This window comes from Sceloporus undulatus, chromosome 4 (assembly GCF_019175285.1).
Source record: "Sceloporus undulatus isolate JIND9_A2432 ecotype Alabama chromosome 4, SceUnd_v1.1, whole genome shotgun sequence".
NCBI classification, from domain to species: Eukaryota; Metazoa; Chordata; class Lepidosauria; order Squamata; family Phrynosomatidae; genus Sceloporus; species Sceloporus undulatus.
In genome coordinates this window covers 5086005-5098428 of record NC_056525.1, presented here as the reverse complement: position 1 = coordinate 5098428, position 12424 = coordinate 5086005, and the positions used below count along the sequence as shown (strand labels likewise).

Sequence of the window (12424 nt, the reverse complement as noted above, 5' to 3'; positions counted from 1 at the left end):
CCAGCGATAGGTTCTGTCTGCCGGTGGAGCGGGTGGGCAGGGCCAAGGAGCCTCGCTCGAGCGAGGAAGGGGGTCCTCTTGCCCTTTCCCTCCCTTCTCACAGCTGCCTGACAGCCGTGGGTAGGGAAGGAAGGAGGCAGGGGAAGAGGAGGAGGCAGAGGAAGGAAGGAGCAGGAGGAGGAGGGAGGAAGAGAAGGAGGAGGAGGAGGAGGGAGGAAGGAGGGAAGGAGGGAGGAGGAGGGGAGGAAGGAGGAGGAGGAGGAAGGAAGGAGAAGGAGGAGGGGGAGGAAGGAAGGAGCAGGAGGAGGAGGAGGAAGCAGAAGAGGAGGAGGAGGAATTCCATTCCATTTGGTAAGTGTGACTTTTCAAAGTGCATTTCTGTGTATTTTCGGTGCATTTAATGCTAAAAGGTCTGCTGTAACAATGATAGTGATGATATAATGATGATGATGATGATGATGATATCAGCCAGCTTCTGAGGCCCAAATGTCCTCCATTTTGATCATGCCTAACAAACATGCATTTATATTAACCTTTTTAAAAAAATCATCAAATTGTTTCGCATGTCCTCCATTTTTAAAAAATGTGTCCTACATTTGAAAATGTCCTATATTATTTTGGCTTCGGCCCCCCCAGTTGTCTGAGGGACAGCAACCCGGCCCCCGGCTCAAAAAGTTTGCCTACCCCTGCTTTAATGAGTTTAGGCACACAGATCCGATCAGGGGCAGCAGCTCTATTGATATCAAAGCTCAAATAGGGGTGAAGGAGGGGTATTCCATGGGATAACAAATGGGTCTGAAAGCAAATTAGGCCTGAACTTTCTCTAGAAGCCAAGATGGCCAAAGTGATACTGTCATATTTTCGACATATCATGAGAAAGCTTGACTCATTAAAAAAGACAATACTACTTGGTCAAGTGGAAGGCGGTAGGAAAGGAAGACGGCATTTACAGGTGGATTGACTCAGGCTGCTGCCAAACCACAGAATTAATGCAGTTTAGCACCACTTTAACTGTCAGAGGTCCATCCTATGGAATCCTGGGATTTGTAGTTTGCTGTGGCACTAGAGTTCTCTGAGAGCAAAGGCTTAATATCTCACCATTATCAAAAGAGAATTTTGAGAAGAAGTTTCAACTCCGTCCCAAATGCCATCAGGATTTTGGTCTGTGGAACTGGCCGATCTGTGATGTTTGCAACCTTTGAGTTCTGGTGATCTGACTTCCAAGGAAGAGAAGACCCAGAGAAGGAAGTCAATGCAACAGTTTATGCTTCAGATCCTGTCTTGTTTATATTTTCCCGTAGACTTTTTGTTTTTTGAAAGCCCGTGGGACTCGCCCTGAGGCAGGTCAAAGTGTGTAATCCTGTCTTCTCAAGACATTTCACCTCTTGGCTTGGTGGTGGAAATCTTGCAGTGAGTTGAGGATTGCCAAGTCTCAGCATCTGACCTCAGCCTTTGGGGTTTTATGACTTCCCTTCTTCTCAGAGTCTCCAGGAAAAGAAATAAAATCTCAGGGGAGACAGAGCAAGCAGAGCATTTTTGGCTGGGCCTGTTGAGAACTCTGTTCCCTTGTCTAGAAGCCACCAGACATAGCTGGGCTGTGTTCTTTCTCTACAAGTTACTGATCCTGATGTAGGGGATTCCACCTGTAATATTTCAGGATCCAGATGTAGTTTACCTTTCCGATTCAAAAGTCTGAGTCTCAGGATAGTTAAAATCAGGAAATTATAAGAACTTTATCACACAAGAGAAGAAAGTGGAAACAGAGCTGGAGAGTAGCACCTTTTTCTGTGCCTTTCTGCATGTCATCATAGCACTTCAGTCCTCTCCCCGCAGGAGAGAGCCCTAATAACATGTCTTTTATCCATCTGAAAAAACCTGTTCTACAAAGGACATGCTTTTACTACTATCTCCCCAAAGAAGAGAACTGAAGCATTTTTTGTGCAAGAAACAAGATCTTCTACACAGAAGATAATACATCTGCACAGAAATGTTATTTTCTGCACAGAGTGTTGTTTCCTGTGCATAAAATGTGATATTCTGCACAATAAACAAACTTATGTGCACATGTTGCACGGAAGAAGTCCTGAAGTGTGAAGATTCTTGTCGCTCCAGGGTTCTCCTCATCAGGGTTTCTCAACACATTTTTGGACATTTGGGGGGATTTATTTATTTATTTATTTATGGTATTTATACTCCGCCTTTCAGCCCTAAAGGCTCTCAGAGTGGCTTACAGTTATTATTATTATTAATTTAATATGTTTGATTATTCCTTTCATTCCTTCTATGGCCTCATTTACACTACACAATAACCCAGTTTTCAGATTGGTTTAAATTGATTTAAAGGGCCCTTGTTCACATTGGCACTGAATTTCTCCAATGTGGTTTGCGGGGGGGGCGGGCACTAAACCCAGTTAAACTGGTTCTTCTGAATCCAAGGCGTTTACCACATTTTAAAAAATGTTTCAGTTTAATGCAAGTGTGAATGTGTTGTTGATGGATTTGGTTCCCTGTGACATGATCATCCCTGTGACATCACACATTTTAGAATCCATTTTGAATCAATCCAGTTGTTAATGTGAACGTGAAGTGGATTAAATTGAAATGAGCAGGTTCGATCGTGGCAATCAAAGTCTGAACATCTATTCGATGTTGAATCACTCCATCGATTCGAAATGATCCAACATAAAAGTTGGTTTAGTATGTACTATGAATGAGGCCTGAGAATTCTGCCACTAAGGTTGAGAGCCACTGCGGTGTGGTGGCTTGAGTGTTGGACTATGACTTGGCAGATAAGAGTTCAAATCCTCTTTCAGCCATGGCGGTCATCACACGTGGGACTGGAACTCTAAACTGAAGTGCTTCCGTGGCGAGAGGGAAGCAGAGTCACTTTGAATCCAAGGCAATTCACGTGATGAACTATCACACATGAAGAACTTAATTGTAGTGATTCCTGAGTCAAAGCGGAGTGAGAGCACTTTGAATTACTATACCAATACATACCATGCACATTCAATGATTCAAATTGGGACCCTTGCGTATGCTCAGTGGGGGTCTGAACGCATCATGAACCTTTGCATTTCCAGGGTGAAGAAGGGGCCACTGCCTGGTTCCAGTTTCACGTGAATGCTAGCCTCACCTGAATGACAGCTTCACGGTTCTTCTTCCCTTCTGTTTTATTCTATTTTTTACTCGATTTACTCTAGAATGTGTCCTGGGTTCTCTGTGTCAGATTTCCCTGCATCCCCCCCAACTGCTTCCTTCGAATGTATCCGGTTTCCCTTATTCTCCATGCTCCCTAAAGTATCACCTCCCTGAATCCAATCTGGAGCTCTGGTGCCTCAGCAAACTATTATTATTATTATTATTATTATTATTATTATTATTATATTTTAAATTATTATTATTATAATTATTTTCCCTGTTCCCTAAAGTACCACCTCCCTGAATCCAATCCACTCTCCTTCCCTTTGTAACAGTTGCCTTCTCTTAGGTTGCATCTGCACTGGGGAAACATTCCAGTTTGACTCCACTTTAACTGTCCTGGCTCAGTGCTATGGAATTCTGGGAACTGTAGTGTTGTGAGACATTGGGCCTTCTCTGTCAGAGAGCTCTGGTGCCTCAGCAAACTAATAATCACTATCAGCTACATCCAAATGTCTGTTCTTGAAGGAGCACCGGAAGCAAATGGGGCAAAATTGCAGCACAGCATCATGGGAAATGTGGGACCTTGGAGGTTTGGAGGGGTGTACCAGGATGGAAGCAAAGTTGTATTCCACATCAGACCAGTTTGGAGTGAAATCAAAGTGAGCTTACAAGCAATTTTTGTGAATTCGCTTTTTACCGAATTCACCAAAATAAGGAGTCACTTTGGATTGACTGCGGAAGCGCCTCAGAATGAACCCCATAGAAAGCAATCACATGTGATAATAATCACGTTATCGCATGAATTCGCATCGTTGGCCCCGCAGTGGCTTCGGATCAGAGCTGCAAAAACCTCCGTGTGATAAACACCCATGTAAACCTACTGGGTGACTTTAGGCCATTCACATTGTCTCAGCCTCAATGGATGGCAATAGCAACACCTCTGTGAAGACACTTGCCAAGAAAACCCCAGGATAGGTTCACCATAGGGTTGCCATAATTTGGAAATGACTTGAAAGCACAGCACCCACCCCCACCACATGTTTGATTATCCCTTCCACTGATTTTATGAATACTACTGCCAAGGTACATGAGATGGCTACAAGTAGAGCGGACATTTCAGTAGCAGCCCTCGAATTCTGGAATGCCTTCTCTAGAGAGGTCTGCCTTGCACCTACAGGAGTCATGTTTCCTCCAGTTCTTTCCAAGGTAAGCACATTTTGGTTTTCCCAGGCATCGTAAATCATGTTAGCAGTTTTATCACATTTTAGCAAAGAATCCTGTCCCTCTTTCCTGCTGTTTCAAGGTCTCTTTTCTTCTGATCTGTGTTCCAAAGGGGTTTGTGATTTTATTTGCAGCCTTGGGTTGCCCTCTTGTCATTTCTCATTTTTGTTTGTTTCCATCCTGTCAGCTGCCCAGTGAACCAATTTATGCACTCTATAATAAACAAACTTAAGAGCTCAAACCCAAGACTAGAGCATCCATTCCCTCTTGGATAGACAGTCACATTGACCATGAAGTATTTCTTCTAGAACTTTCCTCCACCTTCTTAGGATACTCAGAGCTGTCTGTCTTCCAAGGGACAAGGGGAGCTCTATGTATTTCCAGCCCTTGTCAGAAATCTTGGAACAGAGGTTTTGAAGCCTGCTGGGACCATGCCATCTGGGCAAATAAATATCCCGGCTGGTTCTGTTTACATGGCTGGACTCATTGCTCCTTGGAGCATCTGCCCTTTGGTCTGCATTCAGAATAGAACCAGCCCAACCTCCTCTCCCCATCCCTTTCCAATGTAAATAATAAGATTTGTCCCTACAACTCAACAACAAGCTCGGAAGAAATCAGAAGGCTGATCGACACGCATTCCGAGCTTGGCCTAAGAACTTTAGAGCAGTGGTTCCCAAACCCAGATGCTTGGGATGTTTTGGACTTCAACTCCTAGCAGCCTCAGCCAACTTAGCTAATGATCAAGGATGCTGGGAACAGAAGTCCAAAACATCTGGAGGACCAGAGTTTGGGAACCATTGCCTTAGATTGAGAGGAGGGGGATCTCAGAGTGAGAGCGCTGTCTTGGAAAGTGTACATGGGCAGATATGTATTTTCTCCATTTGTTAGACCAGGAGGTCTTCCAGACCACATAATTACCCCATTACGATTCTAGTTGAACTTCCATGGCAACATCCTATGGGATCCTGGGATTTGCAGTTTAGGGAAGGTTGTTCAGAATTGTTGAGATCTTCACGGGAGGGCTTTCTCTCAGTGCCATCACCCTTAGAGACACGGTTGGTGAGGACTTGGGAAAGAGCCTTCTCCAGGCTGCTCCCAGGTTGTGGACACACTCTCTCAGCCTCAGAGGAAGGCAAAGGCTGAAGAAACTCTGAAGAACGTGCAAAGAAAACCCCATAATAGGTTTGCCTTAGGGTTGCCATAACTTGGAAATGACTTGAAAGCATACAACAGCACAAACCTGGTCACAATCGTGGCACTACTGCCGTGGCCATTGCCTCCCCAGCCTAACTTGATAGCCAGCAGCCCCATTAGGTGCAGGCGGTCTATTTATCTGCTGATGGAAGAGGTTTGGAAATATCATCCTCCTTGCAGGAACAGCTAAACAGACCTCCTGCTCCAAAGCCTCATCTCTCAAGGCAGGGTCTTGTCCAGCATGCCACCCATTGAGTGCCATCTGCATCATTTAGGATTTCCTTTTAGCATTTTGGGGGGAAACAGCTCAGTTGGGTCACATCTTCCACCTGGCATGTTTGCTCAAGCTGCAAAGCCGTCGGTGCAACCTCTGCAATCTTTCCTGGTGTTTTTCCTTGCTGTGCTTCCAGCGACTCCAACTTTTGCAAACGTTCTTGATCAGTTCGTTTAGCAGTGCTGCAAATGAAGGTTAGTCATCATTCTCATTCCAGGTCCAGCGCTGTCTCATGCTGTCTCATATGTGCATTGGTGCCAAAACTCAACTTCTGTGGAGGGAGGAAGAGTAGGGGCCCCCACTACAGCCATAACTACAAATCAAATACATTTTCTCAGCCCAAGTCCCCCGAAGGCCATCCATCCTGCAAGGAAGCCAACTCTCCAGCTCATCACTTCCCCATTTAAGCAGGGCAGCAGTCTTCATATATTTCATTTCTTAGTCTACCCGCATATTAAAACTAGGCCTGCCTGGAAAACCCACACCATGATCCTAAACTGAGGAAATGGAGGGTAGCTCTCTGCTTGTGGATTAACACAACACCACCCTCCTTAGTGAATTGCAACATCAAATGAACATGTGTGATTCAGTGCACAACAATGTACAATTTCCAGGCTGCAATCCAGCATCATTTCAGCATGGGATAAATATCCATATGAAGAAATATGTTGTACTACCAGTAATACGCAACTCCCATGAAGAATAACAACATGGTGCAGCACATGTTGTTGACTGACTACTCTTGTGCTATGCACAGCAACAATATGCAACCACAGTGCACAGCACATAATTGCAGTGGACAATGTTGTTGCACGCAACTCTCCTTCTGCCTCTGTTAGCAGAATATGTCTGTTGCGTGATGGATACTTTGCTCAATAGTCATAACACAATTATACCTGGGAATGTGACCCCAGAGACCAGGGTTTGATTCCCAGCTTGGCTGTGAAACCCATTAGGTGACCTTGGGCAAGTCACACTCTCTCAGCCTTAGGGGATGGCAATGGCAACCCCCCTCTGAAAAAACGTGCCACAAAAACCTCATGATAAGTATGCCTTAGAGTCACTATAAATTGAAAATGACTTGAAGGTACATGACAACAAGTTTTATTAGAAAAGATGTGTATGATGGATAGGAAGCCATTACTGAAGCTTTCCCTAGTCTTCCACAAACCCAACTCTCTACAAGGAACCCCTAACCTTTGAGCCATGTACAGCTCCTGTATGGCCTGACAGATGCTAAATCTCCATTGCAGAATTAATGTAGTTTGGTACCACTTTAACTGCTATGGCTCAGTGTGTGGAATTCTGGGATTTGTAGCTTTGTCAGAGATTTTGCCTTCTGTCAGAGAGCTCTGGTGCCACAACAAACTACAAATCCCAGGATTCCATGGGATGGAGCCATGACATTTAAAGAGATGTCAAACTGCATCAGTTCTACAGTGTGCAGCAGCCTTAATGTCTTCTCCTTCTCTGAAGCATTCCATTGGGCAATTGTCTTAAAATTGCTCAGATAGAGCCATGGCAGTTGAAGTGGTATCAAACTGCACTATTTCTGCAGTGTGAATGCGGCGTAACAATTTATTTGCCTTCTTTGCTACAGCATCACACTGCAGGGTCCTGTTCAGCTTATTATCAACAGTATCATAAGCTTTTCTCTATCCATCTTCCTTTGAAATTCCTTTGTTCTAGAATTGTTACTTGAAGATCGCTGATAGTCGGTCCAGGAAAATTAAAATGCCATATCTTAATACACATTTCCTCATTCCTGTGGTGAATTCCCATCTGCCGCCATCGTTGTCCAACACCTGGAACAGGGATGTAATTCTTCACTCATTTTCTTCTCAAAGTAAGCAACAAATAATTATAGCAATTTTCTTCCCGCTGCGAGAAAGTCCAAATAGCAGTTTTCTAAAGCGATTTTCACTTTGGGACTTATCCACATGTGGTTGTTTGTACAGGAAAAAATATCTGTGCAGAAAGTGATGTTTTCCATTCAAAAATACCACAAACACATTTTGTGTACAGTAATTCCCCAATTTTAACATATTGTGTATGAAAAATAACATTTTCTGTGCACAAAATTCTATGGAGAAGCATTTTCTAAGCCAAAAAATGCCATGCCCTGTACAGAACACACTGTTTTCTGTGCAAAACAACATTTGTGTGAATGTAGTTCTTATCAATCCAGGATTCTTATTGTCAGGGTTTCCTGACACTTAAGACACATGTTTGTCAACTATTTTTTTTTAAAAAAGAAGATTCTTTCCATATCTATTTCGGAAGGGACCTGGGTTGCAAAAGGCTGCTTTTAGGGAAGACTCCTCTGTTTAACACAAACAAACAAAAATGTGTTTTTTTGAACATGTCTTTATTGAGTAGTGAATGAACCAGACAGCTGCCCTTCTCTTTGATGCAATACAGGCAAGATACAAAACTTGTAATAGTTGATGCATTTGTGCGTTCGCACTCAACGGAAAGCAAAAAATTGTTTCACTAAAATGATGTACAAATAGGGAAGGCAGCATGAGTCGCTTTCTATACTGTAGTGCCTCCATGTGGTTACTAGCAACTATGAACATGGAAAAAGGGAAATTAATTTGGATTTCTTTTAACATTGCCTTCATCTTCTTGCATTTTATTTTCCTGTTTGTTTGTTTGTTTGTTTGTTCCTCAGCCTAAGTACTGGTGAAGCTTGACAAGCGGATAGGTATTTATTTACAAAGCATCATTTTATAACAAAAATAAACAGAAGACAAAAATATACTTCTTATATCCAGATAAAATGAAGGACATTTTTTTTAAATACATGGACATTCTACAAATAAATTCTCTATATTTTTTAATATATAATATATATATTTATTTATTATTTATAGAAACAATAAAAAGTCATTTTATTTCATCCAGAATTGCAAAAACTGATCGGATGGACACAGTTTGCCAAAGAAAAGGACGCATGTAGACTCACAGTGCATGTTTGCTTGGAAGTAACCAGCTGTATATTTATTGTCTGCTATCCGCTAAGGAACTGTCCCATGCAAAAGACTCATTCAAAAGCATTTCCATTGGATTTAGGCAGGGCAGGCAGCTTTCTGGTGGACTGGGCCTACCATAGGCCTATTCAAGCATTTTGCACATAAATACAATAAGTATGCAAGGAGGAGAATGTCCAAGGTTCTGGGTTACATAGAGAGAGTCTCTACAGATAGTTGTGGGTCTTCACATAAGGAAAGCCACCTCTGACTGGAAATTCTCTCTAAGACTGCATCTGCACTGCAGAAATAATCCAGGCTCACACCATTTTAACTGTCATGGTTCATTGTTATGGAATCTGGGCAATGGTAGTTTGTTGGAGCACCAAGGTCTCTGACAGAGAAGGCTAAAAGTCTCACAAAACTACAGTTCCCATAATTCCATAGCATTCGCCCATGGCAGTTAAAGTGGTGTCACACCAGATTATTTCTGCAGTGCAGATGCAGACTTTGTGATTCTGAAAGCAATGTCTGAGGTGGTAGGGATGCACCCCTTTTCATGGATATCGCTTGTTGCATGTTTTATTTCCCTATTCCATCATACTAAGTGTATGCGATCTAATGCAATGTTTCTTTTTAAGATATAGTGGTTTATCACACAGGGGCAAGTGGAAGTGTAAACAGGGTTTAGCCCATGAAAATGGAGCACTTCAAATACCATTATGATTCAAGTACCATTATCCCGGGAATATCCCATGAATATCATGCAATTGTGTACATTTGCGATAAAGGTTTTCACATGACATCGTGTTCAAAAGTGATTAAAGTGCCATTAACCCGTGAATAACCAGGCAATAAATAGAAATAAATCATTCACGGGAAAATCCCAACAATGCTTTCTTGCTGTTTATTCCCTGATTATTCCCAGGATAATGGCTGCTGTGTGTGAAAATCTTAATCACGCTTTTAATAGTAATTGCGTGATTTTCACGGGATAAACCCCATTTAAACTTCCAATTTCCTTCCATGTGATCAACCCCATAGGAAAAGAAAATACTAAGACGATGGAAATGTAAAGCTCAACTAGAGCTGCATCTGCATTGCAGAATTAATGCAGTTTGACACCCCCTTAACAGCCATGGCCAGAGGTATCTGACAGAGAAATAGCTTACAAAACTACAAATCCCAGAATGCCATAGCATTGAGTCATGGCAGTTAAAGCTGTATCAGACTGAATTATTTCTGTGGTAGACATGCAGCCTAGAAGGTTATATTAACTGGCTCTTTAAAGACAAAACAATAGGCTCTACAATGTTACTTTGTTGCTGATTAGGAACCATTGATTCTACACCATGTTCACTCATCCTTAACCTTTAAGTGGATTCTCTTTCACTGAAAGTTTTTAAATTGAGGGTGGATGACCATTTGTCAAGGATCTTTAACTGCAGATATTCCTCCACCACAACCACCATCATCATGGGGTTGAATTAAATAACCATTGGGATCCCTTCCAGTTCCATGATTCTGTACTTGTTGCAAGTTCCATGGTGGAATGGATGGTCTGATAGTCAAGGTCCCTTGCAACTCTTTATTCTAAAATTGGGGTTTAAATAAAACTTTGCCTTGATAATACAGTCCAGCGCCTCCTTTGTTTAGCAGATATAGGTGATCTATTACATGGCCAAGACAGGGCAGATGTTGGACTGGTGTGACTCATGATTATTCTCACTTTCAGGGGTATGGTCTTTGTGTAAGAAGGAACAAAAAGATGGACTGGCAGATTGCAGCTTTAAGGCAGAGAAAGGCAGAGGATGGAGTTTGGGAGCTGTAGAAAGCTAAGAGCATCATGGAGCATTGTAGATGGAAGCCCTGGATTTTAGATGTCATTTATGCTTCCTTAACCTGTGCTCAGACCCAGTGTGATGGAATGGTCTGAGCACTGGACAACAACTCTAGAGATCAAGGTTCAGTTATCCACTCAGCTATGGAAACCCACCGGGTGACGATGTACAAGTCCCATATTCTCAGCCCCAGAAACCCCCATGATAGGTTCGTCTTAGAGTCTCCATAAGTTGGAAACGACTTGAAAGCACAGAACAGCAGCAATCTGTGCTCAATCTATGCAAATGTAAATAAACCAAACATCACAACATATTAAAAAGACTTCCAGCAACTTCCTTCCAAAAGAAACCAACTCTGGACCAGGCTGAACCTCAGGGACCTCTTACCTGCTGGGATGCAAGTAGACTTATCCATCCTGGTGACCCACTAGGAGATCTGGATGAACCTCCTCAAAGCCAACCAAAGAACTCAATTGCCCCCATCGGAGATCAAGAACCCAAGTTGTCCCCAAGAGATGGGTTTGGACTTTCACTTTGGCCTCTCTGCAAGAAGTCTCTACCTTCATTGATTCCATTGGAAGGTGGAGTGAGGGCATGGAATGGTTGGTTAGCAACTACCCTAGTGTCTCCCCATCCTGTTCTTGGTGGGTAAAGAGGTTGGAACCTGCTAGATTCCACCCAGGCACTTCCATTCAGGAGTGCTGAGCTCTCTTAGACCATGGTTCCATGCCCAGATGAAGGATGCCTTTAAAATGTTGGGTTGGTCCATTTGGAAAACCCAAGGAGTTGTCCATCCATCTCAAAGAGAATCCATGACAGCTAGTATAATCTTGCCAGTGTTAACCGCTGTGTTACTTTGGAGAAAGATATAACAACACAAGGAAGAAACATAGTCTTAGGCCTACGAGACATTACAATTTCCAGTCCTTCCTGGAGTTCGGAGGTCCCGGTGCCTTGGTGTCAGTGGCTTTGTAAAGGTCTTCTTCTATCCAGATACCTGGTGAGGGAAGGATACCATTCTTCTCTGTATTTTGGTGTGAATACTTGTAGAGCGTTGCTCCATTTCTATGCAGAGGATGAGCAATTTCCATTGTGTAGCCGCAGCATTTCTTCCAGTGCTGTCTCATCTGTGCAACCTTATGAGCCTTCCAACAAATCAGTACTAGGAAATCTTGTAATGGGGGAATAGCTGGGGATGGTGCAAATCTGGAGAGGGATGCATGCAACAGGCCATAAATGCTCCCTCTTTTCTCATTCTGGAAAGCAGGGCAAGAAAGTTTATGCAATAGCATAATTTGGATGGAAAATAACCAGAGGAAAAAACATAACAACGGGAAAGAAATTTCACAGAGGCAATAAGAGGCAGTCTCTTGGTCCACCACAGCAGCTTTTGGTGGACTGCCTCATGTGCTGCTCCCCAACCCTCCCCAAGACCTTCCGCTTGCTCTGAAACCCATTAGGTGACCATAAGAGCATCCAGTTTTTTCTTCTTCCTTTGTTTCTTTTCCCTCTTCTCTTTCCTTTTGTTTCCCTTTTTCTCTGAAAGTCAAAAACAACACAATCCCATTAGTTCAAGGGTCTGTCTAGTTCAACGCCACTAAAGCTTCCCATCGGGATTATGGGAAATGCAATCCAACACCACTTTTGGGGGGTATCAACTGAGTGAAAGCTGTCCTCAGCGAAAATAAAAATTTAAAGATTGGCTGCAAGGCATTTCCTTTATAACCACACAGAGACCAACAGTCCAGTTAGTTTAGGACTGGGCCAAATTACCGCTA

At 42.9% G+C, this 12424-nt stretch overlaps 1 protein-coding gene across 1 annotated transcript in view; it reads right to left on the bottom strand.

Annotated features, from left to right (window-relative positions):
• Positions 1-8744: 8744 nt before the first annotated feature.
• Positions 8745-12424, bottom strand: part of RSPO4 (R-spondin 4) — a 57779-nt gene continuing 54099 nt past the window's right edge. The window contains exon 6 of the mRNA XM_042461587.1: positions 8745-12185. Coding sequence (XP_042317521.1) covers positions 12103-12185 — 83 coding nt within the window. The 3' untranslated portion in view covers positions 8745-12102. The remainder of the gene's footprint in view (positions 12186-12424) is intronic.